General features: G+C 31.1%; 1 protein-coding gene across 20 annotated transcripts in view; it reads left to right on the top strand.

Annotated features, from left to right (window-relative positions):
* Window positions 1–25,873, top strand: part of LOC143244984 (formin-binding protein 1 homolog) — a 95,130-nt gene that overhangs the window by 55,928 nt on the left and 13,329 nt on the right. For 5 of the 20 annotated variants that reach the window (XM_076490632.1, XM_076490636.1, XM_076490635.1 and 2 more), the window contains exons 9-12: window positions 6,399–6,608; window positions 22,262–22,380; window positions 23,174–23,363; window positions 23,811–23,998. In XM_076490632.1, the coding sequence (XP_076346747.1) occupies window positions 6,399–6,608; window positions 22,262–22,380; window positions 23,174–23,363; window positions 23,811–23,998 (707 nt within the window). The remainder of the gene's footprint in view (window positions 1–6,398; window positions 6,609–22,261; window positions 22,381–23,173; window positions 23,364–23,810; window positions 23,999–25,873) is intronic. The other 15 variants (XM_076490648.1, XM_076490647.1, XM_076490644.1 and 12 more) reach the window with 10 other exon arrangements.

The following is a 25,873-nucleotide window of genomic DNA, read 5'->3' as shown; positions in this document are numbered from 1 at the left end:
TTGGTTTTATGCTTTTTCTGTTTTTCAATGCTGTTTTGTTTTACCTTCATTTCCTTTTATGTATTTCACTACATTTAATTTATTTTTACCTTTTTACCGGATGCTTGGTGCAGATAGCCTAGCTGCTTTGTGTCATAAAACACGAAATCAACCAATCAACCAACCTAAGGTTGTTCTCTCCACACCTGGGTTCTTTGCTTTAAGGATCTTCTACAGTGGGACACTGCTGTTTATCATCTACTGCTAAATGAATGTTATGGTCAGTTCTTTTTCTTCGTAGGCTCATTTTTGGGAGCTATTCCTGTACATTTAGCATCACATTGATAATATTAAAATGTTGTTAATTGCTGTTTTGTTTCATTTCTAGATATAATCTTTATTTATTTTAGATGTTTAACACTTTCCTATCTTTAACTTGTCTTACCTCTGGGTTCTGAATCAATTAGTTTCACATCAGTTGCTTGCATGGACCATCCCTGTTTCAATATGTCATTTTTGTTGACAGTTGGGTATGTATGCTATTTCTCTAGGACTGAGAATGTTTATGGTATGTGTTTTTGTTTCCAAATCTCTTAGGTGCAAGTTGTTTTGATTCCCCATGTCTTTTGTGAGGCAGTCTGTGTTTTACCCAACTTACATATATGTGGAATTTTACCAATGACATTTGCTGGATATTTGACTTTGGTTAGCTCATTTGAAATGGGGTAGGCTTATCATATACTCTTCTATTTCTTCCACCGTCAGTTCGGGTAGTTGGATTTTCCAGCTGAATACATTTTTCCTGTTAAATTTCTCACATTCTAATTTCTTTTGGTTGTGTATTTTTAACACCACCTTTATTGGGAACATCCATTCTCCTCCTTGAATGCATTTGAAGGTGGTTTTGGTTATCTGAGCCTTTACTTTGGGTTTTTCTCATCATTTTCTTCTTTTCATCTGTATGTGCTGATAGTTCTGACCCTCTTTTGGATTGTTTCTCTTCTCTCTTACTCAACCCTAAATGTGGGGACTGTGGTTCTATCAGTAGAAGGTTCCAGAATAATGGTCTTTGGTTGAAAGGTCCTACCCCTTCACAACTGGACACTTATGTCAGTCCAGGATGCTTTAATTCACATTCTTCTTCTTGTCTAATTTGACTGATCTTGTTTAATTTTGATTTGTTGACATTGGTGGCTTACATCACTTGCCAAGGTAATGCTCCTTTTTGTTCCCTTTAAGGTAAACAAAATATTTTTTTCTAAAGCAACACACTTGACATACGTCTCTTGGAAGGTCATGTTCCGTGTGCTTTGTGCTTGTTGCTCATTAAGTTTCCAGTGCTGAAGCATTCTTCCATTACCTCTCTATCCTCCTAAATTTTGGTGGCTCTACCTAATGGAGGTTACTCTTTCATGTAAAGTTTTGTATCTTTTATCACTTTCCACTTAATTACCTCTTGTTTTTGAAATCTGGTTAATCATGCTCTTACCAGGTTTACATTAGTTCTTTTTTCATTCTTTTAGTCTTCCCCAGTATACTGAGCATTCATGTTGCTCTTATACTTTCTGTCATAACTCAAAAGTGTGCTAGCTTGGTAGATTTAAACAGATGGAGTTACATGCATCAAGAGAGTATGTCACACTCTTATTGGTAGAAGTTGTTGCTTGATGATTTTCACAAGAGACTCATTGGAATCGTTCAGTTCCAGTTGAGAGGAGATAAAAGGTTTGTGGAATGCATAAAACAATTTTTGCATATAGTGTGCAACATTGAACAAGAATGTGTGAAAAAAGATAATGTACCATATCAAAACATCAGTTTTCTGCTATATCAAATTGTAGTTACTAAGGTAGGTACTTGTTAGAAATACATGTTTAATATGGGAAAATTATAACTTTGTAATATTTTTAATGTAACCATCAAGAATACAATGCTGTTATTCAGTACAGTTTTAGAAATAAGTATTAAAAAACAATTTATTCCACAAAGTACATTAGATTAACAGTAAAATTAATATATTATTTGGAAGGTAATATTTTTTAAGATTCTTAGATATTTTAGAATGACTATTTTAAATTAAATGCTATGCAGCTTTTTAATTACTAAATTGACATATTTAATGCTTGTAAGGAAATTATAAAAAATACAACATATAACAGTAAAATAAATTTTTGAAACATACTTATCTTCTCTTGCACAGCTGTTACTTGACTACCAGGGTTTCTTCCATTGCCTGTCTAAGCATTGGTATGATGTTTTCTTGCTTACTCCAATCTTTTACACCTCACTTAAATGCCCTTGGCACTATTTGTGTTGTGACACACTTCACCTACATCAATGTGCCCCCTATCCTGGTACTGTATATAAGGACCTCATTCAGATAAGATTATCACTTCCTCTCAACAAAGTATTACTAACTCTTTTCCCATTACTACAATTGTTTGGAGACACTTTCTTTGCATTATCTAGTTGATTCTCATAAAAACAACTTTCTTATGAGCTGCCCTTTGCTTTGTTTTCTTCTGTTAGTTCATCAAGAGTGTGATGTTTTTTTTTTGGGTCTTGCTCTTGTTACTTTTGAGCTTGCACCTCATTTGATGGCTGAAAGGTTTGAAAGAGAATTTTTAGTTTTCTCTCCATTCATGAATATTGTGATTCATGCTGGGAGATTTACTTCTCAGTTGTGTGAAGAGACAGTTATTCCTCAATTCAAAGCATTTTACATCTCTTAAATAATACATCTGCTCCTTTAATTTTGGTGTTCTAAAGCTTAATTTATATTTAACATGAATAGATCAATATTCCCTGATGGGAAAAGGTAAGTCTACAGACTTACAACTCTTAAAACATTTAATTTTTCTTTCATTTCACTTTGTTAGAAGGCTCACCAACTTCAATGATGACAAGCTGGAACCATTGTTAGCGTGCAAGTTGGTTCAGTTGTCAACTTTTACTTCAATCCAGGGAGTCATAGTTCAATCCCTATTTGTGGGTTCCGACCTCTGGCATTAGTCCCTCATCACATTGGTACCCAGAATAGGTTCTGTCATTTTTACTGGGATTGTAGATGTAGAAGTTCATTGTTGTGTTTTCATCTATACATTGCCATAGTGGTGGCATCCCACCATTGTTGGTGCTTTTTTGTGCATAAGTATCAAGTGTTGCAGTTCTGTATTTTTACCTTCAAGACTTGCAATTTTTTCACATGGGATCTGCCAAATTGTACAAGTTTCTTATCGTCTCTACCATTCTATTGCATTGTGTACATTGTTCCATAGATGACTGGTTACTGCTGGCACCATCTCATCAATTGTCAGAACATCACATCTTGAATTTACTTTCAGAAACAACCAAAGTGGCCGAGACATCTATTTTTGCTCCAATTCCATATAACATCAGTCTGGGCACTTATGTTTCATCTTGTCTCTCGGATGGGTTCACTCGATTCCCATCTTGCTCCATATTATGCGATTCCATGGTAGTATCTTATGTTTCTCATCAAAAAAGCACTTGGTCCAAGACTTCTTGTTTTTAAATTTTGGACTTACTTTTATGGTACCATTCCTGTCATATCCCCCTACAAGCTTCCATGTTCCTTAAGTGAAGCCTGCAGTAGCAGATCAAGTGTCTCAACCCTAATAGATTCTCCCAACAAATTAAATGCTACATAACAAAGTTCTGTTGAATTTGGCTCTCATTTTGTAACTCTGATTGGTGGGTTGCACTCTCATTCAAACACCCAACTACTGGCAATTTGATCTCCAGTACCTCATTTTCAAGCTTTGGCAATAGATGCACTTCATCAGGACAAGATGGAATTACAACTCTTTGCTTTTCCCCCAATGTATATGTTACCCATCATACTGAATATGATTTGTTCCTGTTGACAGCATAAAATTAGCAGCTACATTCTGCTTCTGCTGTACCTTCTGGAATATTCACCTTATCCACTTCTTAGTCCATCTATGCAGATAGCCATGATCTAATATGGTACACCCAGCTACCCAGAAGCTCGAACTTAAGGCACAGAGATTATGCAGTCTTCCACACAACATCCCGCAATGGACTTTTATCAATAGAAATAACACAAATATCAGCAATGGTATACTGAGAGGAAGTTGAACTTACTTTAATCGGAAGTGCCAACCACAACTCATTTTTTTTTTACTTGGCTCTTTTACAATGGTTTTAGCTCAATACTCCCAACAAAATGTTCTTTGAGTGTACAGTACTCTCAGAATTTTTCAAGTAAGTTTGTGTCTTTAGGCCTAAATGAGCATTCCACTTACATTACATGTTTTTCTATCAACACCTATTGGTGATCTGATTCTCATATTCCATATTCTATATTTATCTGAAGGCCAATTTTCACAGACCAATTTTCATTTTATCCTTGTCTTCAGATTGGTTCTTTTTACCCAAGACACTGTCAGACAAGGAAGGGGATAAGTCCTTTCCATTGATTTATCTGATTATTATTTCTCACTTCTATATCTGATCAGATTTTGATTGTTGTTTTGTTCATTGAAGGTTTTGTTGCCAGAACTGAAATCTTCTGCAAGTCGCATCTAATCAAATATGTTATTTCTTTGTCCTTAGTAGCCCAGTTTAATTGCCAATTGGAGGACGTTGTGCAGGCTTGTATATGGACATTCCCCAATACTTTTATCTCACTTATTTGCATGATTTGACAGTAACTTTATCTCATGGTTTTGCCTACTCCCTGTAGATTCCCCTAGATTATACAGTGGAGTGAGTGTTTTCACTGCTACCATTCAGGGTTTCTTACCTCATTTTCACAGGATCCCACTCTGTGGTGAATGTTGCCCAGATAGGTGTACTTTTATAAAACCAATTCCACTCTAAAAATCACTATCTGATATACTTTATATAGGTTACAACAGGTTCTGTAGAAATAATGTGTTCCATAAGACCACCAAGAGTCTGACCAGGTGGTGTTACTGTAATATGTTGGATCACCAGTCATGGATATCAAAGGTTAAACATAAGGGAATCCTGCCCATCTCTGCTGATCATTGGATTAAATAAATTAGGATGGTTTGTTTTTACAAATGTATGGAACTTTGTTCACCTATTGCACTATTTCCAGAACACTGTTCCTTGGGACTCTAATGTGCATTGTCTCACCCACCCCCAGATTCTTCTAGTGGAGTTACGGAGTCCTTCCTACACCAGATATTCTGTCACTAGGGTAGTGGACAGAGGCTTTTCCTCCAGAGTGAATTCCTCCAATCTTGGAGAACAGGGTGAAGTTGTTTTTTTTTCTCCAGTTGCTGGTAGAAGTGACACCAGCTTACTCATAATGCAAATTCACATTTGATGCTTGGCAATGCAGTTGGGTTGAGTTTGGCCCACCTTTTTGATCATGCGAAGTTCCACATACAGTACATGATGTAAGACTTGTTGTAGATGTAGTGCGGTTCCTTCTACTAGGGTGCCAGTCTTCTATTGGCACTCTCTGTGACCTTTGCAGATGTTTTCTGTATGGATAATGCCTTCACGAGCCCCTCCATCTTATCATTGTGAGATTCCAGCTATAACTGAGAGTGTCACAAGGAGAATATCACCAAAGGTAATTGAGTGGGTGGTATAAAACACTGGAGCAAGCAAAAAAATTCAGACCAGTGCTTAGATGGGCAAAAGAAAAACTCTGGCTGTCAAGTGTTAGTTAGATGCAACTTGGAGAAGAGTTAAGTATTACTGGAAATACATTTTCAATTTAAGAAAATGAAAATGTTTGTTTTACTTAAATAGTGTAACTTTCATAATTTAATAACAGTTGTATTCATGAACATAAACATTTCATGTAAATAAAACTTTAGTTCTTGAACTTTGGTATAATACAATAGTGTAATGCTTGTGTCATTCTTTGATAGCAAATTAAGGATAAGAAGTAATACCCTGAAGAAAATAAAAGGGTAAAAATTGTGTGAGAAAATCATCAAATGAGTTATATCTCAACATTTTATAACAAAATTTTAAGTCAATAGCAGATTTACTAGTAGCTTAATCACAGCTTTGAATAGTATTTTATTGTAGTAACAATTGTTTTTTCTTATATATCAAGATAAATATTACTGTAATATTGTATTTGTATATATTTCTCTTTCAACAGTTCAAACCAGCATCATTATTCAGTTATTAATCTATAGCAATAAGTAACCAGGTAATGGTAAACCATTCATTAGTCGTGCTTCTCATGTTTTGATGTACAGCATCAAGTATTCTACAAATAAAGAAATTTATAGAACAATATTTGTAGTTATGTTTTTCTTGTTTAATTGTAGGTTATGTTTGTTTAATTAATAGTTATGTGTATGTTTATTGCACAAGCTGCTAGGGTATGTTCATATATTTATTTTTTGTTAAAAATAAATAAATTAACTATTTTTCTAAAGGATTCGAGACTAGTCATTGAGAGGTTTAAGTCTGGCTTCTCTCCACCAGAGGATTATCCTTTTGAAGACCTCAGCAATATTAAAAATAGTGAAGGAAATACAAGTTTGCACTCAGTGCCCTCTTTTAAAGCAGAAACTATTAAAGGCACCATTACAGCTGGGAAATTAAAAAAACGTGGTGGAATATTTGGAATATTTAGTTCAAATAAGGTGAGACTAGCACGTATTAAATAATAGTAACTTCTTTTTTAGATTTATTGAATCAGTAAAACCTGATGGTAAGTGCTATAGTAACATAACATTGGAATTTCTTCTTTGTTTGTCAGAATATTTAAAATTGTAGATGGATATTTTAACCTGAAAGGGGATACTTTGAGACTGCAAAAGTTTCTTAATATTGACACTTTTACAGAGATTGCAGTGTAGCACTTGAAATTCAGATTACTTGTTGCATTTTAACAATTTGTATTTGATTAAGTCTTATTATTTATATCTTTACTTGTTCAGTAATAAAATATATTTATATCTTTCTGCCAATATATATTTCATTCATATCAATAATTGTATTGTGAAACCTTGGATTTTCCCAGATTAAAAGTTACACAGTAGTGTTTGTGCAGAAATGCTTGTAATTTGAGGTCTTCTACCTAAGAAAATATATAATTGTGCTTTTGATGTTACTTTTGATTTGGATTATTTTCATAGCAAAATCATGTTATAAAAAGAATCAAAGTGGATACAGTTATGATCTCACAAGCTAGAAATGCTACTTATTTCATTTATTAATGTGTAATTAAAGTGATATATGAAATTATGTTATCTTTAATTCACAAACTTTTTCAGGTTTCAAGTGTATAATTAAATGAAATAAAATCATATTATAAACCATTACTTTTAATTATGCAAGTTGTTTTATTCAGGAAGTTTTGTATCATAAAGTAGTTTGAAGTTAGTACAAGTGAATTTTAAATCCTGTAAAACATATTAATATTTGCATGCATAGAATGTTATTAGTTTGATGTCTTGATTTTGTGATCCTTTGGTGATTTGTTACCCACATAAGACCACATTTGCATAATTTTGTTAACTTCTCTTTTCTCTTCTGATTTGGAAATATTCGTACCATGTGAACATGAACGTTACGATGGGGGATTCTTCATGTGTTCCTCTACGTAAGTACAGAATGTATACACCGTGCACGTCATTGCCTGATCCATTTCTTTGCACATCTGTGCCCATCCCAGAATACCTGTTATTTCAGAATTCCTATTGTTGTTATATTTGTTTATTTTTTGTTTCAGTGTTGTTTCTCCTTTGTATATTTTTTTATTCTGACTCCAAAATTATTGTTTTGAACCTGCACATTTGAAGCAAAAAAATATGGAGTTTTTAATTTTTTGCAAGCCTTTAGGAAATGCTATGAACACAGTTTACTGTTTATTGTCATAACTTACTGATATATTCAGTCTTCTTTCTCATTTAAGTAATTTTACTAAAGTCCAAGTGAAAAAGCATATGAAATAAGTATTGAACATTAGTCAGCAAGCTTTGGAAAAGAAGACAGAACTTAGTTTAGGTAACTGTTACATTTTAATAATGTATAAAAACAGTTATAGTGCTACTCTGTTATTATACACAAGCACATGCACAGAAAACTAATATTTAAATATATAATTAAATGAATGTGATTTGTTGCTGACAATGTTGCACTTTTTCATTGCATTGTTCAATCTTTATGCAGGCATATGTCATTGCCTTAACTAATAGACAAATTGCAAAAACTAATTTAGTACAGTAAGCTGATTATAGTAGATGTAATAGCAAATGTTGTCTCACATCGTGCTCTAAACTCTTTTCTTGCTGTTATTCATACAACTTCATTCTGCAAAATAAATGTAGTTTATCTATAAACTTGTGCTGAATGTGGTGTGGTATATATGGTTAAAACTTCATATCTATTATGCATATTTATAAACTTTGCATAGATCTCACATTTAAAAAATACAAGTGAATTGCATAAAATTAAAGCATTTTAGAATTCATTCTTTTACTTCTGTTAAAATAACTATCAGAAATTGTTAACCCTTTCACAATGGGCCAGGGATCAAATGTCATGCCATTCCGTTTGTTGACTCGCATTCAAAATTTTATTGAACTACTATTTTATGAATTTATGTCAGTAAGTTTGGAATCAAACTGTAGATTATAATTCAAGCTTTAATATTATACATGGGTTAATTTTTTTTAATTTAAAATAAATATTAAAAGAACACATCTGAATATAGATTTTAGTGAGGTATGTAGTCCCTGTCATTTCAATCTTTGAAAAGGCTTCCACATTATTTCAATTCAGGATTTTACTGAGATAGGTTGTCTTTAGTTTGTTCAAGATTTCATATTTTATAAAATTTAAATAAACCTCAGTAAGCTTAATAAATTATTGTGGAATTCTATGGTATGATTATAGTTATTTATGATTTTTTGTTATTCAGCTTTATATGTAAAACCAAAAAAAATATTTTTTCATATCTTCCATGTGCAAAATTTTAAAAGGCTTAGCAATCTATGCCCAACAACAGCCAGGTACAAAGGATGTTACGAGAAGAGATAATTGTTTGCTTTATTTTTTGATTCATTGTTCTATATTTTAAGAAAAATTAATTTTATAACTTATTTATAAATAATAATAATATAATTAATAACTGAAATGTGACTATATTACAAAAATACTAGTTTACTAAAACACAGCCAAGCCACAAAGACTGAAGGTCAGTCTTATATTACTGACCTTTAGTCTCAGGTAAGCATGACTATAAAATCAGTAAATAAAAAATAAATATATGCTCATATATAACATTATGAACCTTAAACTACTTCTGTTAAACATTTGTTTTTTGTATGTGTAAAAACAGCTGGTTTGGGTTGAGAAAACTTTTTATGTAGAGAAGCGAACAACGTTTTGACCTTCTTCGCTCATCGTCAACCTGACGTTGTTCGCTTCTCTACATAAAAAGTTTTCTCAACCCAAACCAGCTGTTTTTACATATATATTTTTCTCTGTAAGTGGGTTTTCTCATCATCACTGTTTATTTGTTTTTTGTGTTAATATATATAATCATGTAATATATAGCACAAAAAGCATAATTCCTAATTTTTTTGTGATGGTTACAATGTCGATTAAGTGACAGACCCCACATAGTTAGAGTATAGAAAATAACATAGGATATAAAGTCGTACTGAAGACAAACATTTGAACTATATTTAGAAGGTTTTAGAGATTACACAAACAATATTTGAGATATTTGGGACAAAGAATAGTTTTTTAATGGTAACATGAAATTACTTTCTATTCTGACTGGTAACAATACAGACTTGATATTTTCACAAACAAATATTTAGTAAAAATATTTCATTAAAAAATCTGATTTTTTTGCATACAAAAACTTGTAATCTTTACTAAAAGTCTACCAAATTTTGTGAAGATACATTTGCAGTATCAAAAGTTGTAAATACATAATGTGTGCAAGTGTGTAGACAAACTTGTGAATATTATACTAAGCCCATTGTAAAAGAGTCAATTAAGAATCCAACCAACCTCAATGAGAAACTTCTATAATTTAAAACTAAAAACTTGTATCCTTATGATTAAATCAAGATTTAATAATTCTATAACTTTGAATATGAGTGATGATTATTGTATTCCTAATTTTTTCTTTTCAAATAGTTTTTCTCAAAGTAAGAAAAGGGGTAAAAGTAAAATGGGTTTATTTTTGGAAGGTTTTGTCATAATTTAGGCAATATTTTGTGTATTAATGTACACAAATTATTTTTAAAAAATTAATTTATCAACTTAATTTTTCTCAAGTAAAAGCTTTAATTAATATCACCAAAAAATTTAATTTTCAAAATGATTATGCAGAACATTACTTTTAGATATACATTTTAAAATATTGATTTAAAAGTAATGATTTATCAAGCTTTAAAAAGCAGAAACCACAAATTCAAAATACATATTTGGTAATTAATTTTAAACATAAAATATTCAATGACTTGCTGATTTTTAAAACTATTCATCAATCTAGAAAAAATATTTTTCCAAGTAACAATTAGCTTTGTGCAAAATTCCAAAAACCAAACCAAGTAACAATATATAAATCTTAACCATTAATTATTAAATTCCAATTTCTCCTCTGTCACATTTTTAAAGAAACTTTAAACATAGATAAAGTTAATAATTTACTTTGTGAGGGTGAAAATAGTTTATTTATTGATACTTTTTTAAACATATTTTTTACTGGTTGCTTGGAAATTAAAAGTGACAAACTGTTATGTGAAATACTTAAAAAGATCAAAATACAGAATTGCAACAAAATGAAATAAAATATTTTAAAATTTTTTGAAAACAGTATTGATGAATACATTTTGAAACTTAACCATGTTACTTCTTATCTAACAAGTTGGTTTGTGGAATGAAGTTTTATGTACTTAAAAAAGTAAAACTAAAATCATTTTTTTATAGAATTAAAATAATACCCTATAGATTTAATGCTTCATCAGTTAAAAAGTAAGATTCAAGAATTACAAGAAAAATGTTATTGTTCCTATTCATAAAGCTAATTGTGATCTTGACTTTATTTGTATAAAGTTTTGTGCACTAGCTATGATAAATGGCATCAATGGTTCAAACATTTAAACTTATTAAGGAATCCAAATTTATGGTAATTAATATTCTAATTAAAGCTTATAATAAAAAATATCTTAGACCAAATTGTTTTGTAGATTTATCCTTTTTTATATGATATTCCTAAATTGCATAAAGTTAATTAAATTTAGATTTATTTCTCGTTCATACAAACAATTATTAAACAAATAACTATTATATGAAATAGATTACTTAACATTTTATTTCATAAAATGTAATGTAAATAAAAATAAGAGAAAAATTGTTTGGATTGTGAAAAATAATCAACCCATTTTAGAATACCTTAATGACTGAGTAAGCAAAAAGTGTTCGAATACAGTAAAACCTTTCTAAGGCAGAATCACACAGGACCGACTAACATTTCTGGTTTAAGCAGGTTTTCTGGCTTAGACAGTGAACATGCATTTCCCTAATTATATGTAATTTTTGAACAGAATGTTATACTTGCTTGATTCAAGGGAAGTAAGAAGTTTGTGAATAAAGTTGATATACTGTTTATGCTATATTTATTGGACTAAGAACAAAAATAGACATTCAAAATATACATAAGTATACAAAATCTTAAATCTATTTCAAGAAAGTGTTAAATTTCAACTGATTCATTTTTTAATGGGCTTTCTCATGCTGTTAAAAGAAAATGCCAACTATATGGCCTTTTCATGAAGTTCATTTTTGCATACAATTTGATAGCATTAATATAACTTAACACTTGTAATGAAATAGGAATTTTTCACTATCTTTTCCATTTTGTTCATCTTTTGAATATCTCACACTGTTACCATCTTGTGATTCTATTATAGATTTTAAATCAATTTCTGTTGAAACATTCTTGTCAACGTTCACAAAACTTTCCACATTCACAGAAATCATCTGTATCAATCTTCTTAATCAGGGTTTGGATTTCACTACAATCATCATAACAAACAACTTTTAAAAAAATGAGGATATTAAGTAAATTTTCCCTAAATTTTAAAATTAGGGAATATAGGAATTTATTTTTTTCCTGAGAATTATTTAAAGAGTAGAATTTTGCACTTGAAAGACAAATGTATTTCTACAAATCATGAATCTAATTTAACTGCAGAAATGATGGCATAAAACATAACATTATATTTAACCAATGCTTACTGTAACAAAATGTCTGAGAATTTGTTAATATTTAAACAAATTATTAATTAAACAAGAAATTCATATTTAATCAAAAACATTTTTTCCACCTTACTCAGGTTCTAATCCTACTTGTTGATAGATGAGGAAGGTGAAAGATAGTTTTCTGCCTGCAATCCGCAGGTTCCACCATATAGAGGGCCTTTTATAAGAGAAATCTTAAGATAATGCTACAAAATTTTGATATTTCCAGCTTGTACAGGTTTCTCCCCTATGAAATTTCCAGATTAGACAGGTTTTACTGTATTTGATCTTACCATACTTTATACCACAATTCCTTTGTGTTATGTTTTCAGTTTGCATGAAGAAAGAAAATTTAGCTTCAGAAATGCACAACATACATTAAGTTCTTGTATTTATAATTGGTTTTTCAATAACAAAGTATTTAAACAAATAATAGAAGTTACAATAGAAGCTAACAATATTTGTTTTGTAAATTTATATCTTTATTTTCATAAGAATAAGTTTATTGAAAATTGCATAGACCCTGAAATTTTTGTTTAACCATATACATGTCAATTGATTTAATTAGTATAAATAATTCTGAAATAATTTTAATATTGTTGATCCAGTAGAATTACAAATTAAAATAATTGATTTTGACATCAGTCTAAATGTTTTGATGAAATATTTTTTCTTTTTCAATATACAGTTTACTTTCTTTTAAAAGTAGTATGTCATAAGGTTTATTACAAGAATTATTACTTCATAGTTATTCAGAGTTTGTAAGATATGTAATAAATTACAATATTTCATTATTAATGTTGAAATATTGATGTAAAAATTAATATTCAATGGATTTAGTAAAGAAACTAAATAAAATTAGAAATATATTTTGTGACAAATATAATAATGTATTAAATAAATTTGAAGAAATAAAAATTAAGGAGTTTTGCTAGAACTTTCTGATAAGTATGTTTAGTTTTTAATAAGTTCATTTACACTCCTTTATGTGGATAAACATCTTATCTTACTGCATGTAAAAGCTTGTGCATAGTCTGAAGATTGGTAGTTACAGTACACTTAACTTGTTCAGTGTCACAGACAAGATAACTCGTCCAAGTTGAACAGTAACACAGTGCCACGGACGAGTTAATTCATTCTCAATAATACCTAACTTCTATGCTAGATGTCAGCACCATACATGCATTTGACCTACTTATAAATTGTTTCACTTTCAATCCAAAATGGTGGCACAAAAAAGTTACAAAATGAAGAAGTATTAGAGTTGTATTGTAGCAGCTGAAATACTTGGCAGTCAACAGGTTAATGGGTGGAGGTTGGGAGTTATACAATTATAATTTATCTTCTGTACTACTAATTAAGTTAAATTAGTGCTTTGCTATAATAATGGAAGCTTGAATGCCAACCTCAGGAGGTAAGTTTACATTACTTACCCCCAAGTAGTTGTAATCTTATTTTGTTTCTTTTCTTTTACATTGAAGAGTAGTCACACCTGCAAGCTGTGAATTTTAATATAGATGTGGGATATTGTGTATTTGCTCTGCTAACTTGGATTTTATTTGATTTTTCTTGTGAATTTTTTCATGAGAGACTAATGAATGAGGTTAAGACAGATAGATGGTGTATCCCCACTACATTGTGGGTCCTACTTCATAGTCACCTCCAAAACCCAAGGCACATTTTATATCCTACATTATAGCCTATTCCCTGGAAACTATTTTAATTTATGCAGCAAACATAATGTTTATAATGATCAGCATTCTTGTAAAAGTTGTATTACATTCTTTTTATAGTACTTCTTAACTGCATTCATTTTAACAGCCCTAAAATGTCAAATAAAATATTCATAACTTTCTTTGTGTTGATACATTCTGCATGCTTCAACTGAAACATTACCTGAAAAATTGTCAAAATTCTCTTAGTGCATCAGTGCCTTGCATTCATGTTTTTTCATCACTTTTTTTGTTATTAATCTATCTCTGACTGTACATATGTCTGTTTGAACTAGTATGTTGAGAATTTGCTATTTTTTTTTTTTTTTTACTGTATAATTTCATTTCTTTGGTTGTGTGTGTGTGTTTTGGATTTACCTAGTTGACTGTGACAGTATATCCAAAATAGTCTGTCTATATTTTTTTTCTTTCTTAATCTCAGCCAGGTATGTTTCATTATTTCTGTTCCTCTGACATTTTCATCTCTGTGCTCACAGTTGCTGTGTCTAGTATTTTTGTATATGAAGGTATTGTACTTGTTTTCTTATTCAATATTATAAACTCTTCAGACTTTTTTTTCTAGTGTGCTTTATCAAATCAGTGTACACTGGTTTTGATTACATAAGAAAGTTTAACAGGTATGAAGATCAGCTTCAGTTTTTATTGAGCTTTCATTTTGTACACCCCTTGAGATAGATTCCTTTATGTGGTTAAGGGAACTTCCAGAGAAGATTCTGTATTTTCAGTTTACCTATTTAAAATCTGAAAATCCACCTACATATTTGGTGTGAGTGGTGACTTGTGAAGGAGAGGGAGAGGATCATAGTGGTTGAGTGGTGTCTGGAGCACTTTGGCCTTGAATTTCTGTAGCTAGGTGGCCCTCCAGGGTCAATTGAGTACTAGTATTGGGCATTCTCAATAGGTGTTGTGGACATGGTGTCTGATGCTGATGTTTTGGTATAATGCTCACTAAGCCTTGGTGTTGCTTCAGTGTCCTTATTTGGCATTGCTATGTGTCCCTTGTAAGACTCCATGGTGGATGGAGTCAGTGGGCACTGAACAATTCTTCTTTTATTGTGGACCCCACAAATCATCAAAAAATAAAATAGTAAAACTTCAGCCCTATGGTAAACAACTACACCTTGAATACTGATCAACAATCTTCAACTCATCTTACTCCTGTATCTCATTTTTTAAATTTCAGATTCCTTCAGAAAATCGTATAAGACAAATGTCTCCATTTTTTTTTTTTACTTGGGAGGGATTAGTGGATTTTCTGGCTTTCCAAAGTCAGTGAAGAAGCTGTGTTGTGGGAACATCTTCACAACATCATGCCGAACTCCTCCTCCTCCTCCAATTATAAAGCCATGGATACTCCTCATATGCTACTTTAAATTCCTTATGAGATGTTAGTCCCCCAGTGGGATAGTGGTAAGTCATTTATTTACAACTGCTAAGGGGAGTTGATCCTCTGATTTTAGACATGGAAGACAGCTTAATGAGTGTTTGCACTAAGAAAAAAAACATGAGTTATTGTTAGGATTATTTTAAAATAATCCCAGAATCAGAGATTCTTGCTGATTTTTTTTTTTTTTTCCTGTCATGGAGTTTCTGCAGTGCAGTGTGTCACTCCTCAAAGGTGTAATTATGCTGTCTACTAGTGTTCTCATTTTGACATTTCTGTATTCATGATGACCTGCCTATGTCAAGTGAGGTTATGTTCATTGCAAGGTACAATTGTATATTCCTCACTGTCTTTGTTGTTTTCATTGTCAGTGGTTCAGTCCTTCAAAAACATCATGTGACATGTTCTGGATATTCATTGTGTTAATTTTAATAGTTCCAATTCCTCTTACTTTCATTCTTATCCAAGGTAGGTAGAGGAAAAAAAAGTACAGCACTTTGAAAGCTGTCAGTAACATTTTGTACCTCAAGGCTCTTAAATTATTGTCCCCCTGCTACATCTCAGACATATGCCACTGCACTATGCTCCACTTCTACAGTGGGTTTACAGATGGATCTTTACAGAGTCTTTTTCACACCATATGAGGAATCTTTTGCCTTTCATGAATAAAAGAGTTAACAAGTCAACATTTACTCTTGTATTTGTTCCCACTGTTGCCTCCAGTGATGGCTTAGGTACATCTCCTTCAGCCTAGGCTTCTGGTGCCTGCTAGGATCCACCTTTTTCATTCATGACATGCAGAACAGTTATTTGTTCATACTCACAGTCACTGGAATATACTTCAGCTTGCAGAGATATAGCCACTCAACTCTAGTAAAGAAAAACATCATCATCATAAACAGAAATGTTCACCATCCAGTTCTCCTGCACTTTAGAAAAATGACCACTTTGATACAATGGAGCTTTCAAAGTTTTCATTCTAATTTAGATGACATTAAGGCCTTGGATGATTTTTGTCATCCAATTTGGCTCTCCTTACAGGAAACGTTTCTGAAAAATGATGATACTGTCTAATAACTGTCTGGAATCCCTTAGGGCTATGTCTTGAATGTCACACCTTTTAGTATCAAGATCAATGCTATCACTCCACAACTTCCTCCTACTGTCAAAAATGGACACTGTGTTGACAACTTTCACATCTCGAGTTGGTCATCGAGCATGAGGTTTATTGAGAAGCAGCTTCAGGTTGACCCCAATTGCTTGTTGAAGTGAAGCACCTTTTCTTTCCCCGAAACCATTTGCATGCACTTTTTCTTCCAACAGGGTTTATACCCTGATCCCCAAGCTCTATCTAGGTGGTGATGTTCTTCTTTGAGACAAAGTTCTTGAGGTTTACTTTTTTACCATAAGCTTACTTTCAGTCCCTACATCAAACAGCAACATGTAAAGTGTACAAGAACACTGAAAATTTGCCATGACTTCCTTTCTCCTCTTGGGGAATAGATCGATTTTCTGTGCTCAAGATCTATCATGCCCTTATTCGATTCAAACTGGAGTATGGGTCTGTGGTTCTGGAGGATCTTGGCCTTGAAGGTGGTGAATCCCATTCACCATCTTAGGTTTCAGTTTTGCCTGGAGACTTTCCACACTTTTTCAGTCCAGAGTTTGTACACTGAGTCCTACAAACTTTCTCTTAATCTTCATCATTTGCAACTTTCTTTGCAGTATGCAACTAAATCTTGATTCTTACTACCTGGTATTCTACCTTCCTTCCTCAGTGAGCTTGTGCTCTTTTAGAATAGATGGTCTGCCATTCTTCTTTTGGACTTTATATTAAAGTGCAATTGACTGAATTAGGTCTGTCATTGATGATGTTGCTATCTCCGTTGATCAACCCATTCTACTTGGTTTATTAACATCCCCACCTGTGACTTTTCTTTAAGTCATCTGAGGAAGATGGGTACTCCCAATCAGAAGTAGTCTTCTCTTTGCCACACATCTTTTGAACCATCTTTCTATTTCTGTTTATACAGATGGTTCAGTATCAGGGTACTCTATGAGCTTAGCTCTGCTAAGGTGTGTTGTGGTTCAGTGGTTGCTTTCAGGATCTTCTCTACATTTTGTGTATTTACTGCCAAGTTGTGTGCCATTTCTCTTGCTCTGGATCATGTAGAAGTTATGCAGTGCACTGACTGTACCATGTACACTGATGCCTCTGGCTCTCTACTGGCCCTGAATTCACTTCACACAAGTTCTCACACTGTTTTTATCAATATTCAAAAATGACTGGCTCATTTTTTTCATCTTCTGTTTTCATTCAGTTTGTATGGATAACTGGCCATTTCAGTATTTGTAGGAATGTGCTTGCTCACACTGTAGCTAAGTCCATCTGCTCTGATGTCATCATAGTCAAGCCTGTCCTATGTATGGATTATGGTTCTGTATTCAAGGCTCTGCTTCTTGCTAGTTGGCTTTTTAGATTAAAACTTCACTTGCTCTTTGGGCATCTTGTTTCCATAAGGATCAGAAGAAGGAAGTTGCCTGTTTTATGCTGTACCTTGGTCACAGTTTTTTAACTCATCATTTTCTTTTATCTTGGTCTGATCCACTAATGTGCGGCCTTTGTGACACTCAGCTCACGACAGCCCACATTTTACTGTAATGTTGTCATTACAACCATGAGCTGCTGCACTATTTTAGACATGTTTTTTATTATGACTATGCCCCTGACATTGGATAGTGTCGTTGGGAATTGTGACACTGTCCAACTTAATTGTGTTTTTAACTTTTTTGAGCCATTTGGGTCATTTATCTGAATTTTGGACATTTAGTTTCTAACTCAATTTATTTTTATATTTTATAGAATTTTACTTTTATGATTTTTATCAATTGTTTTGACCAGATAGTCTAGTTGCTTTACACCAATAAAATGCCAAACAGTCAACCAACATTCTGTGCAACTAGTATGATAATGAGTTTTGTAATTTTATTTGGTTGATAAATGCTATTTTTTAGTGTCAGTGGTGGAAATAAAGACTTGCTTGTCCCTTGATGTGATCATGGCTGATTATGATCAAATCTTAAATTTTCATTATAAAATAGGTTAAGACTTCAGAAATCTGGTTAGACTAAATTTTATGTTGCAGAAATACTTTCCTGGCTCTCATGTGATACCAGGACCTTTTATTTCTATTGAACAATTAAACTTGAAAATGTTCCATACAGAAAGTCAAAGCATACCATTTATAAGTTATCTGCCATGAATTTTTAGTTCAAGTTTTTAGGTGCAGTCAAAACTGAAGAGGTAAATGAAGCTAAAATCTACTAAATTCATATTTTATTTGTACCTTTACTTTAGTACACATTTCTTAAATGTGCTGTGTATATTTTCATAGCTTCAAAGGCATTTTCATCAAATAAATCATCATGTGTAAAAAGCATCAGCTAAGGAATCTCATAACTAAACAATTTAATGCTAAATTAATGTATTATTGTGTGCATAAGAAAATCAAAATAGTATAAATAGTACTTTTCTTTAAGATGTACTTCCATATATTAAAAGCTAGCTCTTTCATGTTTTAGATATGTGGGTAAAGGAAGTCATAATTATATCAACAAATACATTTTTTATTTATTAATTTACAAATTGAAGTATTGCATTCTATAATCATTCAACATTTCACTATTATTTTCAGTATTGAAATGATCAGCTATTTTTACTAAGATGCTAAATCTTGTGACTTGAAAGTGTACTTCATACTATGCTGTACATACAGATACTTAGATTTGGAATAATCAGTTTACTTTGTACATTATTCTTAATGTTAAGAATTAAAGGAACTTTCAATTATTTAACAGTTTTTAGTAATTCTCTATTGGAAACTGTTTTGAAGCAGCTATTTTTGTTAATTTAAAAGCAATATAAAATATTTAGTAAAAATGTGTAAATTCACTGGTGGGAAATATTTTACATATGTATGGAGCTATAGTTAATTTATTAGAAATAAGGCTGCTTGTAGTTGAAGTAAAATATTTTTAGTACAAACAGTTATATGTACTTAATTTTACTTTCATAACGATTCAAAAGTTAGCTTCAGTTTTTTTCCTAAATAAAGAAGAAATAAAACAAGGAACTTCAATCTTTAACAAAATCAATTTCCTTATGAAAGAAAACAAAATTTTGTATGGATTTACCATTAGAATTAGGTAAAGTATATTGAAAGATTAACTTTACATTAGTTAATAATAAGTTATGTATTAAGTCTCATACATAAGATACTAATATAATCTACAGCTATTTTCAACAAATACTGCTGTTTTATTTTGTGTATGAAAGATTTAGTGGATTTGTAGATTGACATATGTTAACTTTTGTGATCTTAATTCTCTGGAGCAGTGATTCTCAACCTTTATTGGTAGTATAGACTAGCACAGTTGTACATCTTATTATAGTGTTTCAAAAGCCTCTTCTTAATTACACAAAATACAATACAGTCATAGGCCTTGATTTTAATAACCTTTTTCAATTTATAGTGCTGTAAAATCTTAATCACAGACCATAGTTGGTAAATACTAGTCTAGAAAACATGCTGAACAAGCAGTGGCTTAGATGCATAACACACACACATTAATTTTGGGTTTTTCCCATTAAAAAAAACAAACTACAAATGATTTGTAACTATGTGTACTGCTGATATTTTACATTGAATTATAAATAAATCTCTACAATTTCCTACCTTTATAGGAGTTTATGTAGTCTTAGATTTACAGACCATTTAAAAGTGCTTAAGAATTGTATTTACTATTCTGGGCTGCAGTACTTGAATGCAATAACTTGCATTGGTTAGTTTGCATTTACAAGGTAAAATAATGTTTTGATGTTTAGCTCATTCTTATCCTTCACATTGTTTCATATACTTATGCCTAAACAGTTTTTTAAAGTGCTGAATCTCATAACTTATGCATATCTGAGTCTGACTGAATAAGTATAGCAAAGGATTGCTCGATGGAAACTAAAAGTTTATATCATGAGCATGTGTATTTATATAAATGGTTTATTTTCATGTTTCATTCTTTATTTAATCATGTTTCTGAAGTCTGTGTTGAAAATTCAACATAATTCATGCTTTTTCAAATTTTACTATACAGTAACTTAAATATTTATATATGTGTCAGTAACATATAGCACTAATGTAAATAAATTTTTGCCATTTAATAATTTCACAGTTGTTAAATGTGAGTTGGATATAAATAGATAATGAAAACTTTAAAAAGTACACACATTGCGATTTCCTTTAATTTAAAGAAAAGTATTTAGAGAAAAAGTTGTCACTTTGGTGTTCTGTTCATTATATATCACCTTGCATCTTCTTGTATTACTTAAAAACAAAATTATTATTAGTAGCAGTATTTTTATTGATGTAACCTAACATTTCAGTACATTTAATTAAACGTATCATAGTATACATACAAACTTAGCATTAAAATGTAGTTGATAAAGATCATAACTAGTGATTAAACTATGGTGTTAGGGAGGTTTGTGTAATATTTGCATCAAAGCTTAATCTTAACTGTTACTATCCCAAGCACTAGTTTGAATTATTGAAAGTTTAATTTAACTATTAGTATCCCAAGAACCAGTTTAAGTTATTACAAGTTTGATATTGGCTGTTAATATCCCAAGCATTATGCTCACCTTTCATCTAGTTTCAGTAACTGAAACATAACCCTTATCTCAATTTATGCATTTTCATTTCTGTGCTTATTCCTTGTTACTGTTTATTTATAAACCAATGAAAGCTTTGCATGCCTTATTTCTATCAATTTGTTTTTATTTTGTTTGTCATGCTTAGAATGTTAATCCCTTGTATGTATCCTAGTACTAAACACACAATGTTCTTCCCTGTGATATTTGATGTAATGATTGTTCATACTAAATTCACTTTATTTTGAGAGGAAATAAATCTGTTGGAATCTGCCACCTGGCTTACCTCATGCACTGAGCAAAGCATAGCCATTGAAGTATTTAAACATAAGAAATGTGATTTTTTTAACATTCATTGTGATTTTTTTTTATGCTTTGCCAGAAACCTGGTGACAGCTTCTTTGGATCTGTTTCCCTGTTCTTATTATGTTTGCTTGTATTATGTATGTTTTGTCTTGAATAGTTTGAAATTAAAATATAATGTTTAATATAAGCATGTATTTTTCTTTCTTTTTCCAAGATGAATTTGTATTTGTATAAAAAAAATGTATATGATCTAATAAGAGTTGAAACAATCATCTTGTAAGCTGAAAAAATGTATTACATGTAATTTAAATACATACTAATATGCAACTACCCAATTGAGTAACAGGAAATGGATAGAGCTTCTGGCAATAATAAATACATCCTAGAATGTAAATTATATTGAAAGTAACAGCTAATCAGTAAGTTGTGAATAGCCATTGCTTGAAATTGAGTTTATTTTTTCTCAAAGTCAGATACTCAAATTTTGTTATATTATTTTTGTTTTATATTCACTATACCATAACTGGTGTAAGTTTAAATAGAAAAAAAAAATTTTTTAATTTGTATTGGCACAAATTATAATGATTTAAGCATTTGAAAAAAAGTGTAAAAGATAAAAACAGAGGAGTTGTATTAATTGTATATTTTATTTTAAACAGAAATTTTTAATTACTGTATAAACTTCCTATTCACTATTAAAATATGATTTTCTAAAAAAAAACTTGTGAATGTTACTTGAAAGTAGTTAGGAAATTAATACAAGATGTATTTTCTTTAGTGAGTGTTTATATAAAACATAATTAAAATGATTGAAATGTTGAAGGACAGTCTAATTTAAATATTTTTGTTGCTTCCCTTATTGTTTTTTTAAAATTCAAGTTAACTTTTGATTAATGTTTCCAGCATCATATTGATGAAACAAAGGAAGATTACAGTGATCTACCTCCTAACCAGAGAAAGAAGAAACTTACACAGAAGATAGAACACATACAGAACCAGATCCAACAGGAAACAGCTGCAAGGTAATGCAGTATTTTCTTATGTCATTGCTACAAATGGTAGTAAGAGACCCTATTCTAACAAAATGAATTTACAGAATTAAGGTATTCATGTGTGTATAACACTAAGTATGGTGGAGATTAGACTGATTTGTAGCGATTTTCATCAGTCTTACAAAAATATTCTCAGCTTTAGTGACCATAATGCTAAGTTTTAAACTGTAATATTTTTTTGGGTTTTCATGCTTTATAATATATTTCTATATTAAACATATTTTTATAGGCTGCAACTGTAATGGAACCCTTGGTTCAATAGAACAGTATATTTATTTGAGTTGGAGGTTTTTATACATTCTGTACAAAAATCACACCATTACTACCGATAATATTCTTTTTTTCTTTTTCAGTTACCATGACTTTACAACTTGTAGTTTTAAAATGGAATTTAAATGTTTGCTTCATTGCCTAATGCTTATTTTTCCTTTTCTAACAAGTGTTTCAAGCAAGTGTGCTGTTGTTTTTTGGTGGTGGCATTTCATGTTGTAATTAAAAAGTTTACTAACATGTAAGTTAAACATTTTGTGACCTGCAGATAATTTCAAGTTAATTCTGCTCCTCATCCATAAGCAGAAAAAAACATTAGTTATCAAATATGCAACATAATATTAACAAATTGTTTAGCTAATTTTTAAGCACCAACGTACATCAATTAATTTGCACCTACTTGCTGCAATGTCACTTCCAAGTCAATCATCTGAACTCTGTATTGATTTCAGCCTATTGTGAGCCCTACATATTTCTTTCTTTTTAAAAATAGCAGCTTTAAAGACAGAAAGTTACTATACATACTGGTGTATTTTCTGTCTGAACTCAGGGATGGCTTGGTCAAGATGAAATTGGTGTATGAACAGAATCCTGCAATGGGTGATCCATTGAGTGTTGAAGGCCAATTAACAGAAAGTGGACATAAGCTTGAAAAGCTCCAGCTTGAGCTTCAAAAATTTCAGGTACAAATCCCCCATATCTTCATGTACTTTAATTCTCCAATCTATGATTTGGCAAGCAAAGGAGTCATCTTTTTTTGCACAGAATTGTAACTTCTACTAACGTTTTTTTTTATATATAAAACACGCATTGTGCTAAAATGTTTAAAATTAATTTGAAATCAGCTCAAAAAAGTTGAAATATCTGCTTAGTTTTAGGGCTTAGTTGGCATGATAATAAGGGTGATATATCAATATTTTTCAGAGTTTTTACACTTAGCATGTGTGGCTCTCACCTACCTTTCAGTATCGTAATTTGTTTGCTAAATTAATATCATAAGGAAAATCAAATTCATTATTTAAAATTTTAAAAGCAAGTTTTCTGTGATAAAATTTAAAATCTAGTAGTAATGTGTATATATATATTTATAAAAGAAAACCAAAAAAAATGCCTGTCTTACGGATTGTTAGGAGACTTTCACTCACTTTCAGAATTATTTGTCGGAGGCAGAGCATATGACGTTGACACCCACAACTCATAAAAAGGATAGGAACAGTTTATCGGAGGACTCTTTGTCACGGAGTGCATCTGACTCCAGTGTCAACAATCCTAACAACAACAAAATCTTAGTATCAAATACTCCACCACAAGCCAATGGGTAAGTGGAGTACTAGCCACTGATAGGTCACCTTTTATTTTAGCCACTGTTCTTAATAAAAATATAGTTGATTAACATAGCTGTCAAAACAAATGACTTATTTCTACTTGGTTCTTATTTGTTCATTCTTTTCCTAAATCATCAAAGAATGAAATAATGCAATATAACTTTTTGTAATATCAGCATGCAGTGCATTACATTCATGGTAGATATCTCTTGAACATACTTGCAAAACATATCAGTGGGGAAGGGTTTGGAAGAAATATTTTTGTGAAATAAAAATTGGTTTGCCATAAATTGTGACTGGGTCTTAATAAAAACATTAATTTTTTGGTGAAAACAATAGGCAGCAATAAGTTGGTGTGCCAGAAATGTTAAGACTGTTTTGATCTGTAACAAGCAATTAAAAAGAGATGTCAACATGAGAAAATACTTTGGAGAAGTTTAATCCTCCATCAACATGCTCCCCCATATATACACACACTGACACAGCAGTATATCTGTAGACTCGCACTGTTAGACTAGAAACCAGGTTTTAATACCTGTGATGAGCAGAAAAAAATACTTTGTTGTGAATCTTTGTCCTTAATTCCAAACAATAAGTCAAACTTTCTTCAACAATTAATGATAATAAATTATGGTTTTTCACTTTTTTTTGTGAGAAAAATATTTTCTGGAAGAAAAAAAATCTGAAATGGAATCCCATCTTTATTATTGACAGAAGTCAGCTTGATTTTTTTTTTTTTTTAATTATAAACATATTGCCAAACTTTTAGTGCCCTGTATTTTGGCTGCTAATCTGCTGCCATCTTAAAGAGGGTCTTGAGAAAAACTGTTTTTGATATGTGGAGTTGACACTTGAACTTAGATTTTCTGATAGAAAGCCAGTGGTGCTGTCCACTTTGTGCTAATGTCCAACATTATTTTTGGCTATCTAGATGTTGCAGAATCAGTGTAAAAGTTTTTGATTATTTCTTTACTTTGGTTACAAACTGTAATTTCTGTGAATCAGCTATGTAGATCCTTATCCTTTATTTTTCTCTGGTGAATTACGTATTATTTTGGTATCTTTACATTTTGTGTGGCTTTCTTCTCTATAATAACACTTTTAAAAATAATTTTTGAATTTGTGCACTTAGTTTTTAAATTTAATTCTTATGTAGCACAAAGAAATACTGTAGAGATCAGTATTATGTTTTACTGGTTCCTAAAATATGACCTTTTTTTTCTTTTACCATCAGTTTATCGTTGTTCATACTCCTATTATGTTTATGCCTTCCAAAGTACTTTAGGTGGTTTTGTTTGCACTAATTTATAATTTATTGTATAGGCACTTGTCAGGAGAGTTCTCTAGTACTTGATAATCTTTACAGATCCTTTCATGGCTCTTGACATAAAGTGATACAATTGTGTGTGTCCAATATGTGTCTACTATAAGTGCATGAAAAGAGAATATTGTGTTGGTCTTAATTATCCATAAAATAATTTTTATTGCATGTGCTCTGCATATCTTTATTTCTACTGCTACTACTAGAATTTATTGATTGTGTTTTACTAATTAAAATACATGTCCACTTTGCTGTTTCCTTATATTCTTCATATGCTGAGCAAGTTAACATGTAATAACAATTGATATGTAGCTGTAAATTTGAAACATTAAACCATTTCAGTTGTAAGTATCAAAGATTTTTTTTAAATCATAAATGCTAATAAAATAATGAAATTGAGGCTTTATTAAACTTTATTTCTTGTTCTAATACTTATCAGTGTGTTGGTTACATCATGAACCCTCAAAAACAATTTAATGTGTGTATTATTATAGTAATGCATATCCAGTCATCTAAAGCAAATTTAAAAAAACAACAACTTGTATTA

This window comes from Tachypleus tridentatus, chromosome 2 (assembly GCF_004210375.1).
Source record: "Tachypleus tridentatus isolate NWPU-2018 chromosome 2, ASM421037v1, whole genome shotgun sequence".
Taxonomy (NCBI): Eukaryota; Metazoa; Arthropoda; class Merostomata; order Xiphosura; family Limulidae; genus Tachypleus; species Tachypleus tridentatus.
Note: the sequence above shows the minus strand (reverse complement) of the source record. Positions and strands in the feature narration are given on the sequence as shown.